General features: G+C 44.6%; 1 protein-coding gene across 1 annotated transcript in view; it reads right to left on the reverse strand.

Annotated features, from left to right (window-relative positions):
• Positions 1 to 6312, reverse strand: part of ROBO4 (roundabout guidance receptor 4) — a 106530-nt gene extending 100218 nt beyond the window's left edge. Inside the window, exon 1 of the mRNA XM_080982335.1 lies at positions 5807 to 6312. Within this exon, the coding sequence (XP_080838461.1) occupies positions 5807 to 5987 (181 nt within the window). The 5' untranslated portion in view covers positions 5988 to 6312. The remainder of the gene's footprint in view (positions 1 to 5806) is intronic.
• Between the last annotated feature and the right edge of the window lie 15254 nt (positions 6313 to 21566).

Genomic DNA, 21566 nt, shown 5'->3' on the forward strand with positions numbered 1-21566 from the left:
CATAACAACAGTAATATATATATATTGGGGGACGGCCTGTATTCAGACCATTACTGTATATATGTTTTCAGCAGGATTACATCACTGTTAACTAATCAAGTTGAAACAGCTTTATTTACCTGCAACCCACTGATGTTTCCAGAAAGCTAATATAACTCTTTTCCAGAAGGTATGCTGTTTTGGAACCTAAAAGCAGCAGCGTGGAAGAGGTTAAGTTTATTTTGGGGCCTTCCCAAAAGGCCTATCTGAATTACTCATTCCAATTTAGCACTTTCCACTCCTGCGGAGGCAAAGCTTCCATGAGAAATGGTTCCTGTTATGTTTGGGGAGCAGCCACAGCTCTAAGGCAGTCATGTGTCCTGTTTTACAGAGGCTAGTCCTCTTTTTCAAAGAGTCCTCTATTTGAAGAGTCAGATTCTGGTTTAAAGAGGAAGGGAAACAAGGATATGAATGTAAGTTATGGAAAGATTGATTCATTTTTCTTTTTCTTTTTTTTCTCTTTAAGTGTCTTTTATTCTTTTTTCTGTATTTTGTATTTTCTTGTACTTTTACTTTTTGTTTTTGTGTAATACTTGTATTCTCTGAAATTTTAATAAATAACATTTAAAAAAATAAAATAAAGAGGAAGGACCGTAAGAAGGGAGACAATAGACCTTGACGTTGCCCATCAACAGTGAGCACATGGGCAGGAGATAAAACAAGCATGCAGGTCGCATGGTCAGAGTGATCTTCCCCACTGTGGTGAGATGGTTGGCATTTCTGCTTAAATTATTTGTGTATTTATTTAAATTATGAACTGCTTCCCGCAAAACACCCTGAAGCAATTTAACAAGGAATACATCATCAGGAAAAACAACAGCAACCTTATAATAAAAACAATTCTGGGTCTAATACAGGCACAGACTTGGAAGAATGTTACTGCAGTGGTACCTCAGGTTAAGAACTTAATTCGTTCCAGAGGTCCGTTCTTAACCTGAAACTGTTCTTAACCTGAGGTACCACTTTAGCTAATGGGGCCTCTTGCTGCCACCGTGCCGCCGGAGCACGATTTCTGTTCTCATCCTGAAGCAAAGTTCTTAACCCGAGGTACTATTTCTGGGTTAGCGGAGTCTGTAACCTGAAGCATCTGTAACCTGAAGCATCTGTAACCTGAAGCGTCTCTAACCCGAGGTACCACTGTAATTGTTTCTAATGTGTATCTATAGATATAAATTAGCATGTACTGTACAAATGTTATGCTGATTGGTGATATACAATGACTTCTGCCCCTTTCCACACAATGAGATAAGTGCTTTGCATGCAGAAGGACCCATGTTTAATCTCTAGCATATCCAGGTAGAGCACACTATGGTAGGAGGTCAAGTGCCTGATACTCTGGAGAGTTTCTGCTAATTGTAGTCCAACCTTATGCAAGCTGCTGTCCTCCAGATGTTGTTGGCCACATCTTGCATCAGCCCCATCCAGCATGACCACTAACTGGGGATGCTGAGAGTTATGCTCCAAAACCTCTGGAGATCTCCAAATAGACCAAGGTTCTGTCTCAGTTTGAGGCATGTTCACCTCTACTTTCAACTGCAGCACTTTCAAGTCATTAAAGAGGGAGTCCACATTACAGGGAGACATCCCCTCCCCCCCAAAAAAAAATTATATCCCATATAAATCCCTGGAAAGAAGGATTGTTGTCAAACCAGTCTGAGAACTGTAGCTCTGGGATGGGAACAGGGGTCCCATAACAACCCTCAGCACCCTAAACAGCCATGGCTTCTCTCAAAGAAACATGGGAAATGTAGTTTCTTAAAGTTCCTGAGAGTTGCCAGAAGATCCCTAATCTCCTCCCAAAGCTACAATCCTCAGGGTGGTTTAACAACAATCCCTCTTCCCAAGGAAATCTGGGATTTGTAGTTCTGGGAGGAGATCAGAGATCTCCTAGCAACTCTCAGGAACTTTAACAAACTACACTTCCCATTTTTCTTTGAGGGATGCCATGGCTGCTTAGAGTGGCACGATACTGCTATGAGTGGGGCCTAGCTTAGTTTCACTATCTTCAATGAGTCTATGAGTAGGGCTAATGTTGGATACAACCCAATATTGGTGACTCAATATCCAATTCCCCCAGGTTCTCTGGGAAGAGAGATTGATGGTTAAACCATTCTCAAAACTGTACTTCACTGGTGGGGGGGCAAAGATCTCCTAACCACTACCAGCACCCTTTAATAAATACTGTTCCTGGGATTCTTGGGGGGAACCATGGCTGTGAATGAATTGCACAGTGCAGGATTTTGTTACCGTTATTGAGACATGGGCTGTTCCAGGCTGCAGTTTGTCCAGGGATCCATTAGATGGCACTTTGAAATTAGCCCAGAAACTACTGCAGCCCCTTCATATGATCCTGGAAACATATCCTAAAGATGCCTCTTGTCTACATACCTGGTAAAAATGTGGCCCGCCTGCTCCCAAATGCTGCAAGGGGGAGTAAAATATAGGAAGCATGTGTGAGCCATACCCAGAGCATGCATATACTTGCTATGCATTGTGCAAATTCCCACAATTAATATAACTACAAATTTCTCATCCTGGCCCAAAAATACTGAGGTGACCAACTGAAAGCTGGTCATGCATCTTAAATTTAAAAGTCTCAGTTAGAATTCACATGATCACTCATAGTCTTTCAGTTGCTTTGGGGTAGCAGTTGCCATTTAGAGATGAATGTTGACATGTACTGCTGCCATGTAAGGCTGTATACACATGACACCTTCAAATCACATTCTTTTCCTTAAAGAATTCTGGGCCCTCTAGTTTGTTAACCCATAATTCTTTGAGGGTTGCATACATCCTATACCTTTAAAGCACATTCAGATCATGTTTTCCCCTCTCAAAGAATTCTGGGCACTGTAGTTTACCCGTCACAGAGTTACAATTCCCAGCAACGCTTAACAAACTACAGTGCCCAGAATTCTTTGGTGCAGAGGAATCAGCATTGAATGTGCTTTGAAGGTATAGAGTGTGTTCAGCCTATGGTAGCTTTGGAAGGTGCATGCTCACAGAAAACTTGTGTGAACATGAGACCCCTCTTAGGAAACACAGGCCAGCTGTGAAGTGGTTAGACACTGTAAATCACCCCAACTTTGTTCTGCCAAGCTGAGATGCAGCTAATCCTACAATCCCTTGTGCATAGGAATGGCCTCTTTCCCATGTATTAGGCTTGCAAATTAAGGCCCCTGCACTCTATAAGCAATGCTCTGGGCTTTGTTGTATTCTGTTATCAAACACTGGCACAATGGCCTAGTATCAACAGCAAAGTGCTACATGAGGCACAGGGCATAGTGTGCATTGCGATGGCCTGCAACCCTCGATACACGTGACACAACAACCTCCCATTGATTCCAGAAGAAGTCAAATGTGAGAGAATCAGATTTCTTCCCCGAAAGTCACGTGATCACTCCATTGAGGCGGTTCCATTCCAACCTGTACTTTGCAAAGGGCGATTCTTGTATTCAGACGACTAGGGATGGGGAGGGGGAGAAATATGGCTCAATTCACATTTAAAAGCAAACCAACCTAATTCACACTTTCTGAAATGAAAACAGAGCCATCCTTCAAAATGTGCATTTCTCTGAATTTTGCAATGCAGATCTCTGGCCAAGGAATGTGTACAGAAATGCATATAAAAGAGTAGTGTGCATGAAATTGCATATATTAGTGAAAATAACAGACAGACAAAGATGCATTTTATCAAGCATCATATAATTCATAATTTCACCAAATTAATTAATGTATTGCTATAAACTTGTTATTACAAGATTTCAAAGTATCTTCAAAGTTTTGCACATGAATATCACTCAGTGCACCTTGGGAACATGGTGCATGTCATACAGTGATTGTAGCACATCCTTCTCTGATTAACAATTATCACATCTGCTAGAGCCAAACTTTTACACAGATTCGTTCCATTGGAGATAAAATCAGTAAAGCAGCCTAAATGTGCCCCCCTAAATGTTTTGAAGCACAACTCCCCTTGTTCACACCCAGCATGTGTTGGCCATGGTGACTGGGACCGATGTGAGTTGTGGTCCAAAACATCTGGGGGATCTCAGGATGGGGGAAGGCTGAACATAAAATGGAAATAAACAAAGGACTCCATACATTTCCTTTGGAAACTAAAGTGTTATGGCAACAGTTGAGTATGCACAGAGATGGTGGTGTTTGACTGTTTACTCATGCCAACTCATGCCTCTTAATAATAATATAAAAAGATTCTCTAAGCAGTGGACAACTATCGTCATTCACACAAAGAGTTTAGCACCTCATCTTGCTTATCATGATCAGCCTACAGTTAGGTTGTTTTAGCCTCAGTGTAATTTGCAGCATCATTAAAACACCCAGGCAATTTCTTTCTTTCTTCTAATCATAGGGTTGGATCCAGACTAAGTTAGCTGAACTTAGTTCTGATTGAGATCAGTTAGCCTTGGATTAGGATAAGTCCCATTTATTGCAATGGGAACTATGTTCAACAAACTTAGTTGGGATGCATCCCACACTTTTCAGGGGCTTCCAAGATAGGAATAAACAATGGGGAAAAAGAAAAGAAATCAGTTCATTTGAGAGTTCAGCATCAATGTCCAAAGACAACAGAGAGATGCAACTGCCTCTTCACTGACTTTCAGAGCAGAGCCATGACCTCTGTGTTACTGAATAGTGAATACGAGGTCCTCCCTCTCTCCCTGTAAAAAGTCTTCCCAAGACCAAAAACATAGGTCCAGTCCTCATAGTGTAGCTTTATTTTGAACACTGTTATAATGATACAACCCTTTACATTAATGTTCTGCAGTCACAGATTATACGTTCTGTGGCTGTGCTACTGAGAACTCATTTCTAAAACATATTTAAAAGTAGTACGACACTTTTGTAAAACTGCACTGAAGTTTGAAATGCAACCAGCAGTATTCACATTTGGTCTTTTGCCCAGGCAGGTAAGAAGCAGTTAAGAGAATATTGGGTTTTCTGCAAAAAAAAGCATAATGACCAAACATTCTCTCAAAAGCCCTTATGAGCTGGGAGTCAACATAAACATTTCAGAGGATTTATCTATCCCTATCCCATCACATGGCAGAAATCCCACTGGGCTGGGCACCATTTCACTGGGAAAATCTCCTCCACAAAACTCCACGGAAACTAATAGGGGGCTGAACAAGAGCTCTTCCACAGGAGAGCTTTCTGCTGGATCCCCAATATTTCGCTGTTCTTCCTTTGCATGCTTTCCCCCATCTCTCTCCCTGTTTCCCCATCTTATTTCCTTAGTCTCTGCCCCAAAGGCCTTATAATCCATCCCAAATGATGCAGGAAATGGGGGGACGACACACCCATAAGTGACATAATAAAAGAAAAACACAACCTTCTCCTCCTCCAGTCTTCTGTGGCAGCTCTTTCATATAAAGCATTTCCTTTGCATTCTGGTCTTCCTCAGGTTTCGATACAAAACTGCTTGCGTGCTATAAAAGCACATGGGGTCTCCTTTCGCAAGTGTACACATCCGTGGCGCTGCGATAGCCTGCGCACCAACCGAGCCACCGTTTCCAGCGACCGCGGCTTTGACTGACACTTATTGCCGCAACCCTACAGCTGTCATTATTTCCCCATGGCGCGTTTCCTAGGAGGCTCCGATCGCCAGCCCCAGAGCTGAACTCAAACAGGTGGGCCGCAATGCCCACGGGCAAGTCAGCGCAGGCCTATAACCTATAACTCGGTGGCTTGTTGTCGTTTCTTTGTTTCCCCCCGAAAAGAAAGGTGGGGAAGGGTGTTCTCTTACCTCTTAGCCTGTGCCTCTGCCTAGGCTGGCGGCTGTGGCGAAGCTGCCGTGTCTGCCTGCTGGGCACCTGCGGGGCCTTCCTTGCTTGCTCTGACAGGCAGGTGCACCGGCATTGGCATGTCTGAGCCCCCCAAACCCAGGGGAGGAAGGCGAAACCCAGCAGGAGAACTTCGGGCAGCATCCTGCAGAGGAGAAGGCACTAAGGGGGGAAGATGCTGGCTCCAGGGGGGGAAACAAAGTCCCCTCTAGTAGCATGCAAGGAATCCAAAGAAACTCTTGTCCAGATGCCCAAGAAGCCTTGGGGGCAGGTTGTGCCCCCTCCTTCCCCTTCTCTCTCTCTCTCTCTCTCTCTCTCTCTCTCTCTCTCTCTCTCTCTGCTTGCGCCTGCACAGCTCTCCCTTCTGCTTAGCCCAAGCCCTCTGTTTGGGAAATTATTTGGAATTAGTTATTAAGCATGTTTTCCAACTGCTTTTGTATTTCCCCCCTTCTTTTTTAACTGGGGGAACAATGGGGGAAGGAAAGCATATAGGCACCATGCTGTGAGCGGGCTGGTCCCCTGAACCATCTGTGACATCAGAAAGCGGGGAGGGGGGCATCTCCACTGGGATCTCTCTCACACACTTTTCTCTTACACAATATTGTGAAGAACTAAATTAAATGATCAATGAAGAAAAGGGAAACATTCTTTGTGGCTTCCTTCTTGAAGGCCAGACATTTCTCATTTTTAAAAAAACCCTATCCCCAACCTTCCTTCCTTCCCTCCCTCTTTTTTTTTTAACCTCCATGCAAAATGCCTTCTATCTCCCACCCCCCTTTGGGAGAAGGCAAGGAAAAGTTGAGTTCCAGCCATCCTGGCGAGGGGAGATTGACTACATAAAAGAAGGCTCAGTGCTTTGTCTGGGGGGTGGGTGGGTGGAAGGAGTGTTTTCAAACAAAATTGACCATCCTCTGATAGATTTAACCGCTTGTCGGCTGCTCCTTTGTCAACCTGGCTGGGGAACTGGGCGTCTTGAAGGGAGCCTGAAACATTTTCATTTGTCACGAGAGGCACAACATGCCCGAGACAGTTACAATTACATTTATTGCACTAGGGCCAATTATTTCATCATTCCATTGCTGAGAATCCAAACATCTCAATTGTTATCACCGTTGCTGGTGTTGCACCCTTCTCCTTAAAAAAAAAAAGAAAAACAACCACTTGTTTCCTGGGAGGTTCTGGGGGTTTTTTAATGGACTCGAACACATTCAACAAACTAAATTAGCCTAAAGAAATTAATACCCATTTAACTCCCAAATGCACAAACCATCCATCACTCTTACTCCTTATTAACTATGCTGCCCTCATGCCTCACACCCAACTTAGCACCTCCCAGTTGAGGAAGGTCTTTCTCTCCCACTCCTGGCCGAGCTACCAACACACCAGTCCAAGCTGCCTGGTCATGTTTTACCAGGAGCCGAGCTGAGGGCTCCCGTTCCCAGTGTCAAGTAAGCAAATGTGGCTCTTTCCTATCTGATTTCATGCTGTTTGTTGCAAATACAGAAATGTAAGAAGAGCCTCAATGAATTGGACCAAACTTCTATCTACTGCAGCATCCTTTTCCCCACCATTGGCCAAACAGGTGCCTCCAGGAAGCTCACAAGCAAGCCATGGTGCTCTCCTGTGCCCCGGACCCACCACTACAAAGTTCCTAACACAGTTCAAACTTTGGATCATTTGCGTCTTGTCTCACCATTGCGCTTTGATCGTAGAACTTTTTGGCTTTGTAGCTTTGCCAGAAAGGTAGCAAGCCTTATTTTGTAAAAAGCATCTGTGTAGATCTACCAGGTCCTACTCACTATCTCCAACTCCTCGAAAGATTCCATCAAAGGTGCCTCCCCAAAATTTTACACATCGCTTGGGAAGACAGGCAAACTAATATCAGTGTATTGGAAGAAGCAAAGATCACCAGTGTCGAAGCAATGATTCTTCAACATCAACTTCGCTGGACTGGTCATGTTGTGCAGATGCCAGATGATCGTCTTCCAGAGCAACTACTCTATTCCGAACTTAAAAATGGAAAGCGTAATGCTGGCGGTCGACAAAAGAGGTTTAAAGACTTTCTCAAGGCAAATCTAAAAATATATAGTATAAACATTGACAACTGGGAAATACTGGCCTGCGAGCGCTCCAGTTGGAGAACAGCCTTTACCAAAGGTGTCATGGGCTTTGAAAACACTCGAATTCAGGACGCAAGGGAGAAACATGCTAGGAGGAAGGCATGCTTGGCAAATCCACACCGTCATCAACTCCCGCCCGGAAACCAATATCCCCACTGTGGAAGGACTTGTGGATCCAGAATTGGCCTCCACAGTCACTTACAGACTCATTGTTAAAACTGTGTTCTTACTTGGCTACGAGTGATCACCAAAGAAGAAGAGATCTACCAGGAGCCAAAGGATGGGACTTCTGTGCTCTGCAAACCTCATAGAGACTCTTCCATGGATACCAATATTCATAGATTTGTTCTTAAAACAGAAGCGTGAACCTGCACCTCCTGCACATCTGTCCCTTCTTACTCTTCCTTCTAATTTCACTATTGCATTTTTCTTTTTGCATTCAAGGTCAGTCATGGATTGCAATACCTGAGATAAATGGTTACCAAATCTTCTGGTATTGGATCTTGTGTGCGTCTGAGGCTGGAGAGACAGAAAGCAGTGTTGTTGCTTCAAGGCTTAGGATTAAGGCCCCATTTGCCCACTGTGTGTTCACTAGGTTCTTCTGCTCAAAGGATTTGCATGTGTTTGTGGTGTCATCGGGCAGGAACAGATGGTTCCCTCACCTTGCCTATAGTGGATCCTTCATCTCTCTCTCTGTCCTTCCATCTTCTCATCTTCCTACTCTTCCCCATCCTGTTTTCCTTTTCTTGCCTCTGTTTCCATCCCACTTTCAGTCGTGAAGACTCCCCAAGGTAGCTTTCACATAGTAACATACAGCTAACATTGGGGTTACTTCCCTCTCTCCAGTGCACAGCATTGCTCTGCGGTTGACTGCTCCCTGCCCCTCCAAAATAATAGCAATAATCAAGTTATTCTCGGATTATTATGGCCATTGCCACTGCCTCTCATTCCATTTCACACCAAGGATTACTTGCGATTGGGTGGACAGTTACCTGACTGTGCCGTTCGCATTCTCTTCCTCTGGAGACTGCAGGTTTTTTCACCATGCAAGGGCCAAGTGCAGCCGCTGTGTCTCAGGTAGGGGTAGGGAAGAACTTTGATTCAGTTTGCATTTCAAGGCAACCTTACCTAATTCACACTTCTGAAACAATGCACAAACCAAAACACAGCTTTACTTTGAAAGCCTCTGAATTTTTCAATGCCATTTTCTAGGCAGGTATTCTGCACAAAAAATGCATATACTGGGGGAAAATTTTGCACATAAATGTGTACATTAATGAAAACAACTTACGAAACAGACATTCTATTACTGGAGATTGCTTTGCAAAAATGTTATATTAGGCAAAATTGCAAACAGAATTGTGTATTGGGAGAAATTTGCATTAAAATGTTGGTGAATTTCGAGAGGGATTTATTAAAAAATTAAAGAAATGCAAACTGATGTGGAAATATTGATAATTGAACTTAAGTCAAGAAAAATGAGAAACTGAAAGAAACAAAAAATGTCAGATGCACTCATTCTTGGCTTTAGGCAAGCTGCTGATGGTTGACTGGATGGTCAGTGGGTTGGCTGTTATATCTTAGGCATATATCTAAAATAACAATGGGTTGAATCCAATCCTATGTAGAGTAGACCCATTGAAATCAATAGGCATGGCTTACTTAGGTCCATTAATTTCAGTGGGTCTACTCCAAGTAGACGTTAGTTGGATATGACTTAGTAATAATAATAATAATAATTTGCAAAGTCCTTAGAAGTAAGAAAGCATCTGGCTTTGTGTTCTGTCCTATGGAAGCTTCTTCAAGTCAATTGGAGGTGATCGCCACCAATCACAAGTCATGTTTTTGATGAGCTAAACCACCAACAACAAAGTGAAGCATGGGTTCTCATTGGTGGACAAGGTTGTTGTTAGTGTGGCTCTGCTTTACAGACTTGTTGTTGTTTAGTCATTTAGTCGTGTCCGACTCTTCGTGACTCCATGGACCAGAGCACGCCAGGCACTCCTGTCTTCCACTGCCTCCCGCAGTTTGGTCAGACTCATGTTTGTAGCTTCAAAAACACTGTCCAACCATCTCATCCTCTGTCGTCCCCTTCTTCTTGTGCCCTCAATCTTTCCCAACATCAGGGTCTTTTCCAGGGAGTCTTCTCTTCTCATGAGGTGGCCAAAGTATTGGAGCCTCAGCTTCACGATGTGTCCTTCCAGTGAGCACTCAGGGCTGATTTCTTTAAGAATGGATATGTTTGATCTTCTTGCAGTCCATGGGACTCTCAAGAGTCTCCTCCAGCACCATAATTCAAAAGCATCAATTCTTCGGTGATCAGCCTTCTTTATGGCCCTGCTCTCACTTCCATACATCACTACTGAGAAAACCATGGCTTTTACTATACGGACCTTTGTTGGCAAGGTGATGTCTCTGCTTTTTAAGATGTTGTCTAGGTTTGCCATCGCCTTTCTCCCAAGGAGCAGGCGTCTTTTAATTTCGTGACTGCTGTCACCATCTGCAGTGATCATGGAGCCCAAGAAAGTAAAATCTCTCACTGCCTCCATTTCTTCCCCTTCTATTTGCCAGGAGGTGATGGGCCCAGTGGCCATGATCTTCGTTTTTTTGATGTTGAGCTTCAGACCATATTTTGCGCTCTCCTCTTTCACCCTCATTAAAAGGTTCTTTAATTCCTCCTCACTTTCTGCCATCAAGGTTGCGTCATCTGCATATCTGAGGTTGTTGATATTTCTTCCAGCGATCTTAATTCCGGCTTGGGATTCATCCAGCCCAGCCTTTCACATGATGAATTCTGCATATAAGTTAAATAAGCAGGGAGACAATATACAGCCTTGCCGTACTCCTTTCCCAATTTTGAACCAATCAGTTGTTCCATATCCAGTTTTAACTGTAGCTTCTTGTCCCACATAGAGATTTCTCAGGAGACAGATGAGGTGATCAGGCACTCCCATTTCTTTAAGAACTTGCCATAGTTTGCTGTGGTCGACACAGTCAAAGGCTTTTGCATAGTCAATAAAGCAGAAATAGATGTCTTTCTGGAACTCTCTAGCTTTCTCCATAATCCAGCGCATGTTTGCAATTTGGTCTCTGGTTCCTCTGCCCCTTTGAAATCCAGCTTGCACTTCCGGGAGTTCTCGGTCCACATACTGCTTAAGCCTGCCTTGTAGAATTTTAAGCATAACCTTGCTAGCGTGTGAAATGAGTGCAGTTGTGCGGTAGTTGGAGCATTCTTTGGCACTGCCCTTCTTTGGGATTTACAGACTACATGTACTCAAATCCAAGGCCTTGCTCTCTCCTTATAGACTCCGGCTGCCTGATAGATGTGGGAACTGGGATTACGGTCTTAGACATGAGATGACCTCAGCGCTTTCCTTGAGCACAACACCTCCCCAGGCCAGCTGGGGGGGGTGTCAAGTAGAAAGGTCAACACAAAGGGCAAGTTTCAGCGGCTCCTGGTCATCCCTGGAGACCAGTCAGGATGCAGGCATTTCAAAGAGGCACCCATAAACCCCAATAAAGATTAAGTGCTTTAGCCCTTGTGTTCCTTGGGGTTGTGTCGAGGTCAGTGTAATGACAGCAATAGAGAGGTGCCTTAGTCTAGATTTTCTTTCTGCATGCCTTTGTAGATTTTCCCTTCAAGCACAATGTTGAGGCTAGCCCAGATATGGTGTAGGTAGCAAGGCAGGGACTTAGCTGGGGATTAAGGCAAAATTCATTTCGCTTTGCATTGAAAGGCGAACTTGCCTAATTCACCCTATCTGAAACAATATGGTAACTGAAACACAGAGATCCTAGAAATCTGCACTTCTCTGAATCCCGCAGGGCTGTTCTCCTGCCAAGTAGTGCATACAAAAATGCCTATATTTGAGTAAACTGTGCATAGTAATGCATATATTTCTGAAAACAATTTTAAAATAAGCATTATATTTAGAGGGAAATGATTTTGCAAATATGTGTATATTTAAACTCTGGGGGGGGGGGGTTTATTGTTTTACTTTTATTATTATGTCGTGCATTTTTGTGTTGTAAACTACCCCGTGATCCTCAAATGAATGGCGGTATATAAATTTAATAAATAATAATAAAATAATAGGCAAAATGGCATACGAGCCCAGGATTAGGAGGGATTTGCAGGTCAATGAATTTTCATGAGGACTTTTTAAAAACAATATTCACAAACTTGTGTGGAAATGTGGAGAAGTAACCATAAGGTTGAGAAGCTAAGGGGTACGGAAATCATTTCCCCCTGCCAACCATGGGCCTGGTGGGGCCTGTGGGAAATTGACCCTGTCACAGAAACCCAAGGCCCCTCAGCTGAATTTTCAGCTCTAATTTAAAGCAATCTTCGGACCCCTTTATTGGTGACAACAGAAGAAAAGGCAGGCATGTAGCATTTTACACAACTTCTCAGTAAGAAGTGCTGCTCATCAGGAAAGTATTTAAATGTTGAGGTTGTTTTGAGGTAAGAGAAGTTTTGTGAGACTCTCTCTTCCTCCCTGCTACCCAGATCCCTCAGTTTTATTTGCTGTTGCTGCTTCATTGTGTAGCATTCTTCCAGTGTCCTGGCCAATGGATACAACGGTGCTAGAGTAACAAACCCTTCAGGCACTGACTTTGAAACTTTATTAAACCGCTGCGTTCCACATATTGAATGAAACTGAGACTGTGATAATCCACGAATTTACTTGGGAGCAACTATGTTGAAGCCAGTGGGAGTGCTTCTGAGGAAATTCCCATGCACCATAAGAATTCATCCACCCTTCATTCACAGCATTTTGCCACAGAGGAAATTAAATTCATCTCCCAGCTTTATTGCGTCAAAGGCACTTGTGGAATAACCGTCATTTGGAGGATCACCATCATACCTGCGGTACAATTTGGTGCACTTCACAAAAAGTCTTGTTTTCTGCTTGGGAATATTCACCAGAAGGCACTCATGAGGCTACAAGCGATAAAATGTTCCGGTCCGAGGCCAGAACCCACAGCCTAGCAGGCCCAGATCAATGGAGGTCACATTGCATTCAGCTACAGGATCCTTTCACTGCCACAAGGGAGAAGGAGGCAGTGGCAGCAGAAGCAAAGGAGCAGGCAAGCGGGTTCCCAGTGTGTGAAGGAAGAGGAGCACACAAGTAGCTCACTTACCTATTTGCACACGCCCCTCCTTGCTATTGCTTAGTCTCCTGCTGCTGCTGCTACTGAAACACCAAGCACCCTCCATTGGCAACCTCCTCCTCTGCTTTGCTCCTCAACGGGAGGATAGTTGAGAGAAGACCGTGGCAACAAACCAGCCAACCGATGGCTGTGTTGGATTGGCTGTTAGGCTACGTGCACATTAACAAGAAAGCTTAAAGCTCGTTCCTCGTGGCGTGGGGGCCTCTGTGGGGTGGGAGCCCACTTTCCAGTCCTTGGCAATATATTTGAGGCAATATTTTCGGGGGGGGGGCAGGAGGGGAACTCTGCTTAGTCTGTTTTGCTCCTGTTCAGTTTTGCCAAGTGTCCTGAAGCTCACAAAAGTTCTGTTCCTTCGCCCAACGCAGGGCCTCTTTTAATAATGCACAATACGGCCATTTTCTGTAGCAAAAAGAGGTCAGTCCCCTGAAGGATTTATGGTCCTTTGTGGGAGTTTTCCTGCTTTTGCACACTGTTGACAAAAGCATTTACATTTTTTTGGCCTCCAATTTGGTACTGGGCTGTTCCTTATATTTGTTTCCCTTTTTAAATCCACAGACTCTTCCTCCCCACCCCACCCCCCATTTTTTTGCTTACTTCCTGACAGTCTCACCTGCTAGACATTTTGCATTTCTCTCCCAACCCCCCAGGCTGATTAAACACAAGCACCGCCTCAGCACGTTCAATTTCTTCTCAACGTTTGACATAAATACTCTTGTTTACATTATGCGAGCATGAGAGTAGCTATTCCCAAATCTGCCACTTCCGTGGCATGTTTTGCCAAAGAACTTTTGTTATCTTTCTCTCAAACTGTGTATTTCCTTGCAAGACAGAAAGCACATATTCAGATTCAGAATGCCAGAAACAGCACATGTACAAATTCAATACATCCTAGGATAGGGCAGGCAGAATGAGACAAGAGGGAGTACATATTTATACACCTGGACAAAAGCTTCAACACACATTCACCAAGCAGTGCTTTACCAATAGGGATGGGTGACTCTTGCAATTTCTGTTTCTTGTGATTTCTCATTTTTCCAATCTTAAGTTCAGTTTTCCACATTTTCACATCAGTTTGCATTTTTGCTAAAGTTCTCATGAAAATGAATTAGCCTTTTAGTGCTATATGCATTTGCACACAATTTTGCCTAATATACACAATTTTGCAAAGCAATTTCCCCTAGCATAATGCAGTTTTGTATGACGCGTTCACTGAGAATATACATTTACCCTCATATATGAATTTTTGTTCAGCGGCATGTAAATCTCTCCGGACACACATACATTTTTATGCAATTTTGCCTAATATGCATATATTTGCAAAAAAAAAAAAAGAATCCCCCAATCTAATGCATTGTTAAATGTTGCTTTTATAAATATATGAATTCTTATGCACACTTTACTGAAGTATATGAATTTTTGTACACACCACTCGGCTGGAGTAACCGCATTGCAAAATTCAGAGAAATGCAAAATTCAGAAGACGGTTGCGTGTCGGTCCACATATTGTTTCAGGCACTGCCAAATAGGCAGGCTTGCCTTTAAATGCAAACTGAGGTGACTTTCTTCCCCCCACCCCTATTTACCAGCAGCAGGCACAATAATTTGCCATGAAAAATGCAGAGAGTTGAAGTGCCTACATCTGCTGGAGCAGAGCCTTTCGGGGAGCCCGTTCCCACCCTTCCTGGTGCCTGCCATCCCTGTGGTCGTGTGCAATGGTTTTTGCTTGCCTCTCCCCCCTTGCTTTTCACCTGTGAACCCGCAGCCCAGTGGGGGCTACAGAGACACACTCCTGCCTAGCAGGCAGGTAGTCCCGACACAACCGCGAGCAGCGTGGGCCTTTTTTCTCCCAAAGTGACCTTTAAATTGGTCCCTAATCATCCCAACAGGAGGACGGGGCTTTTTAAATGCCTCCTGAGGAGAAGCCGTTTCCCACCCACCCCTCTCCGCCACGGAGACCTTTGTCTTCGGTCCTGGTTTGCATTCCGAGAGGCTCCGAAGCCAACAAAGTGGGAAGCGGAGCACATCAAGGTCTGTATCCAAAGGGGGTGAAAAGAAAAGAAAAAGAAGGCCTCGGGTCCCTTGTGCCCCCGTCCACCACCCCCACCTCCTCCCTGCAGGTGAGCAGTGTCGAGGAAGGCCTGGCATTCTCTGGGACCTGGTGGTGGTCCCCCAAAGCACCTCTTGGCAGCCTGTATGCCATCCCTATAGCAACCGCTTCCCCATCACCCCCTGGCTACCCCTGTCCCTCCTCCGGCTTCCTCAACCTCTTGGCTGCCAAGCCCTAACCCTCTGAAAAGAAAGATAGAGTCTGCGAATGTTTCCCTGAGTTAGTTAAAGCAGAAAGTACATCTCATTTGCAGGGCAGGCCCAATAAAAGGGAAACGCGTCTGAGGAGAAAGCCGGCCTGGGGAGGAGGTTTTTGTTCTGCTGCATTGTGGGGAGCTGGGGGGGGATGAGGGGAGGGGGAGAAGAAAAGAAAAGTGCTGAGGACAGAGCCGGCTTCTGCTTCACTGCCGCTCAATGGAGGTGGCCCGGGCTAGGAGGGGAAGGGGCTTCTGTTTTGTGACTCATTCCCAGCTGGCACTGAACAAAAGGGGGGCAGCTCAGAACCCCAGGTCTAATACTGCTCCAGCTCTGCTTTGTTCCAGTTATTTTCCCACTCTGTGAGGAATGATTTTTTTTGGGGGGGGGGGAGAGGGAGAAAAGGGAGGAGCAGCCAAAGGCTGCTTTTCAGCACATTCAGAAGAAGAAGGAGCAGACATTAGCAAGGGGCTCGAGGTGGCCCTGGCCGCAAGGGGGCTGGATGACCAAAAGGAAACCCAAGTTATCCTGCTTTTTGCTAACCCACCCCCTCAAGATATGAAAGTAGCACAGCACCATTTGTGTAGTTCGAGCTACGTGGAAGCCTCCCCGCTTTCAGAGATGTTCTGTGCGACCCTAAAGCCTGCTGTGATTTGTTGATGACGATGTTAATGATTATTAAATTTGTACCCTGTCCTTCATCTGTTAGATCTCAGAGTAGTTCACAAAATAAAATTGCAATATAAAGCACACAAAATGCATAATAAAAATATGAACAAACACAAACCAACAAACCCTCCCTCCCACAACAGATTTAAAAAGCCATAGAATATTTATCAGCCCAAGGCCTGGTTGAACAGGAATGTTTCCGCCTGGTGCCTAAAGGTGTATAGTGAAGGCGCCAGGCGAACAGGAGAGCATTCCACAGATGGGGAGCCACCACAGAAAAGGTCCACTCTCTGTACCGCTCGTGGAGGAAGCAGACGAAGAAGGGCCTCAGACGATGATCTCAGGGTCCAGGTAGGTTCACACTGTATGGAGAGAGGTGGTCTCCTAAACTGTTCCCTTACAATTAAACAGGAAGTATATTTGAAACCATTTCAAGTTCATGTAGCCTTTATATACGCCATCCCGATTAGGATCTGCTCCGGGTTTGTGGGGTTGCCTCTTAAATCAATGGGCTTAGCAATGGGTCCAGACATCAGGCAGGGGCAAGTGGCCAAGGGCCACCATTTTGAATTTCTCTTCATTGATGGTGCACCTAAGTAAATGGATATAATGCTGGGCTTCAGCTGGCTATGTGTAAGAACATCATCAAAGGCCCACTGAGTCCAATCTTCTGTCCTCAGGGCGACCAAGCAGATGCCTATGGGAAGCCCACAAGCAGTGCCTGAGTGAAACAGCACTTACCCCACTTAAGGTTCCCAGCAGTTGATGGGGAACAAAATTTCCACATTTCCAGCAGTGGAAGAAGAGTGTCACCATTGTGACTAGCGACTGCTGACAATCATACCCTCCATGAATTGGTCTAGAAATTGAGAATTGTATCCAATGACGATCCTACCCAGAATAGAGCCATTGAAATGAGCAGGTCCATAAATTTCACTGGGTCTACTCTAAAGATGAGACTAATGGAAGTGGACAGATTTGTCCATTTCTCCTGTCAACATGCACTATGCTTCTATTATTTGTGGCGCTGATGCCCCAATCCAGTGATATTTTGTGGCTGCAGGAGCTGCCACACAGACATTCTTTGGGTGGTGCCAGGGTTTTGTTGCCGACAGACGTGCCTCTCCTAGCCAGATCCCAGGGGGTGGGTGAGGGAACATGTGCCTGTGAGATTGGACATGCCTGTCTTTTCCTATCACCACTGCCATTAAATACGACTCCAGTGAATGTTCCTCTTGGCATCCTTGCTCAGACCACCCAGCTGTCACGGAAATTTATTGCTCTTTGCAGATAAAAAGCTGGTCAGCAACATCCCAAGATTCTTTGGGATTTCTCCAGAGGGAAGAAGGATGACCCCACTAATTTCAGCTAACTTAGCCTGGATCTAGCCCAAAGATCAGACAAATTCCATTGTCTTCCAGGATTTTGTTTCCATAAGCAGCACCGGCAACAAAATGTCGCAGCACGAGGTGGATCTGTTTTGGTTTCCAGCCACTCTGGCGGGGGGAGGGGGTTGCCATTTTGCAGTTTGCCTCAGGTACCAAAGTGTCCCAGGTTAGTCTAGGGCAAGGGAAGCTCTCCATCTTTGCTTTCTTGCTAGGGATTTCCAGAGAATTCTGAAGAAAACAGAAATGGGAAGAGAACGTGCTAATTTTTGGCAGAGGATGAACTGCAGCAGAATGGAAACAACACTGCATGGAACAAAGACAAGGTGGGACAGGGGGAAATGTTTTCTTATGTCCTTGTTTCTTGTTATCTCTTGCTGTGGGCAGATGAAAGCAAAGAGAAAGAGTTAGGAGAAGCAGCAGGAAGGAAGCCAGGGAGCTCCAGGAGGGGCAATGGGTCCCTTGCTGAAGCACAAACCTTGGCAGGTTTGCTAACCCCTGTTCCTGAACCCCAGTGCAGAGATATTCCTCAGCAAACAAATAACGGTGATAAAGATTCCATGAGGACAAGAAGCTTGGAATTCACTGTGCTGCAGCACTGAGAGCATGGGAAACTGTTCCCTTGGTGTGATTTAAAGCATGGGTAGCTAATCTTTTTTCAGATAGGGAGCCCATATTGCCATTTTGCAACCCCTCCTGGGGGGGCTGTCTACTAGTGGTGGCCAATCACCCCACAGTCTTGCACATACAGACACAAACCAACACCAACACACACCTTGAAGCAGGGATGAAGAAACTGCAACTCTCCAGAAGTTACTGGACAACAACGCCCATCCTTCCTGACTACAGGCCAGGCTGGCTGGAGTTGATGGGAGCCAGAGTCCAGCAACACCTGGAGGCCAGAGGTTCCCTCCCTCTGGTCCACAGCTAAATAGGGGCGTTAGAGAGGAATGTGAAGGGCTATGTGAGTTGTCAAAGGCCACTCATCAACTCAGTGTCAGAGAACAGGACCAACGCCTTTCTCAATAATAATAATAATAATAATAATAATAATAATAATAATAATAAAATTTTATTTATATCCTGCCCTCCCCAGCCGAAGCCGGGCTCAGAGTGGCTAACATTAAAATGATACAACATTCTAAAATAATTTCATTATAAAATCAATTCAAATCAGATCAATGGCAACCATTGGGCTAGAGTTCTGTGAGGATTGCCAAAGGAGGGGGTCAGGCTGTGCCTTGGCCAAAGGCCTGGTGGAACAGCTCTGTCTTGCAGGCCCTGCGGAAAGATGTCAAGTCCCGCAGGGCCCTAGTCTCTTGTGACAGAGCGTTCCACCAGATTGGGGCCACAACCGAAAAAGCCCTGGCTCTGGCTGAGGCCAGCCTAACCTCCCTGTGGCCCGGGACCTCCAAGATGGTTTTGTTTGAAGACGGTAAGGTTCTCTGTGGGGCATATCAGGAGAGGCGGTCCCGTAGGTACGAGGGTCCTAGGCCGTATAGGGCTTTAAAGGTTAAAACCAGCACCTTAAACCTGATCCTGTACTCCACTTCTCAGTGGATCATGCTGCCTTTCCAGCGCACGGCACTGAGCAATGGCTGAGCTCCGTGAGCCCCTGCCCCTCTCCCCATTCCTCTGCAGCGCTGGTAAAGGCCTCCTCCTCTCCTCCATCCCTCCGTCTCTACCTCAAAGCCATACAGGCCGGAACTAATAGGATTGACTCTGTTTCATTAATTTCCTTTCATGTGGTCTGGTTGGATTTCCACCACACGTAACACCATCTTTCCCAACATTTATCATGGATTAAGAAATGCAATGAGCTAATGTGAATAGCAATACACTCCTCAAGCTGAGGCTCAGGAAAGGAGGTACTCAAGTTTGCAGGGGGGGGGGGGTTAGGAAAAGATTAAATACCGCACCCCCCTCCTTCCCCCCTCCTACCCTGATACTCCCCCTTCTCTCACACAACAGCCTTTTCATATGTAGTCTTAAAATCCTTTTGTTGCCCACGCTCTTCACAGCGAAACATTTTGTAAGGCAGGCAGGAAATTCTAATGAGATGAACAGCAGGTGAGATGTTGGCTGCAGAGCTCAGCGTCTACACAAAGCACAACTGAGCTGTTGGAAACCTCCCCAGCTACGACCAGGGTGGAACTGAAACGATTTGTTCCCAAAAATTCCCCTCCATAAATGTGGATAGACAATGTCCACCTGGTATTTGCTAAAAAAAAAAAAGAAACTCCAGCATTTGCTCCAGAAATTATCTTTCTCTGATATCTAATGATATTTCTGTTCAAGATCTAAAGGTAGTTTCAGAGTTGCACTGACAGTTAGGGTTTGAGGAATGGGATGCCATGGCATGCCGTATTTGATTACAGTGGTACCTCGGGTTAAGTACTTAATTCGTTCCGGAGGTCCGTTCTTAACCTGAAACTGTTCTTAACCTGAAGCACCACTTTAGCTAATAGGGCCTCCCACTGCTGCCACGCTGCCAGAGCACGATTTCTGTTCTCATCCTGAAACAAAGTTCTTAACCTGAGATACTATTTCTGGATTAGCGGAGTCTGTAACCTGAAACGTATGTAACCTGAAGCGTATGTAACCGGAGGTACCACTGTATTAAAATTTAATGTAAATTGTCAAATATTATTGGCATGCAATGGTGTTTTGTCTCTGACATACAATGTGCAATGGTATGCAGTTTTTGACAGTGTTCGGCAGCTGAAAGCTTATGCCAATTCATACTTTATGCTTTCCAAATTCAAAATGTGAAAGGAAAAGTATTTACAGGGAAGTCCAAAAACATTTACAAATATCCGTTCCAGGTTTGTATGATCTCAAATGTTTCTCTGGAAGAAAATGAATGGGTTTCTGGAATTGCTTTGGATAATCATTTGTGGAATTGTCCATAGATTTTGTGAATCATTAACAAATGTCTCAGTAGCCAATGCAAGTTTTACTGGATTTTACTGGTAGATGAGGCATTTGCCGTTATGGTAAATGTACAAACTTTTTCTTATTTGCCCTGCACTTTCTTGTTTGTCATAGATTTGATCAGCCAAATGATGAAATTCTCTTCTTAAGCATCTGTGCTCTCCATTCTTTAGGTGCTATGTGGAAGTTGACCCCTTCCTTTGGGCTTTGAATGGCATTAGAAATGCCATTTCAGAACATTTGCTCCTGTTTCTGGGTTTGAGTTTTTTTACTGCCTCCTGGTTTGTTTGTTTTATTCTGTTGCCTTCAGAAACTGCTTTGTATTGATCTGCCTGTGCTTTGTGGTGGCCCATCTAGGGCAGGATCTCTCTACCATTAAACACAAAACTAAGGAACCCACTTTATAAAAACATACACAAATAAAAAAACAGAGGTTCAGGCCAGCATGCAAAGACACAATATATGGCAAGCAAAGTAGAATGAATTGTATTCGTCACAATGTACCCGCTATTACAAGGCATGCAGTACATACAAGCGGTACTCCAGAATAATCTAAATGAGTACAATATTACAATTAATGATCTGTTTTTATTATCTCTGATGCAAGAAAATTATTGGAAGCGACGGAGCTGCTGTAGCAAACAGGACTGGAGCCCGGTGATCCCAGTTTCGAAGAGAAACTCCTTTTTCAGTTGATGACATAAAAGAAAATGGTAGCAACGCAAGCCAAACCATATAATGCAATGTAACCTTTCCGGACCGTGAGCAGGCTGATTCACCCTGTGAAGTTAACAAGGTCCCACATCGGGTACCAGTTGAGGTACCTGCTGCATGCTGGCTAGCAGAGCACAGAGGAAGCCCACTAGTGGACATTTATGAGAAGAAAATGTAAAACACCAAAGGTTTCTTAAAGAGGTATTATAAGAAACAGCCCAAATCAAAAGGTATGTTAAAGCCATGCAGCGTAATTCTATTGAGAAGATCTTAATTTCTTGTCTCAAGAGCACCTTCTCAGACCCATACAACAGAATTAACACTGAGAAGGTACTCTTGAGACATGAAATTGGGCTGTTTCTTGTAATTGTGATGATTACAATTCATTGTACTTTGCTTGCCATATATTGTGTCTTTGTATGCTG

The sequence above is a fragment of the Podarcis pityusensis genome (assembly GCF_964106645.2).
Source record: "Podarcis pityusensis genome assembly, chromosome: 15".
NCBI lineage: Eukaryota > Metazoa > Chordata > Lepidosauria > Squamata > Lacertidae > Podarcis > Podarcis pityusensis.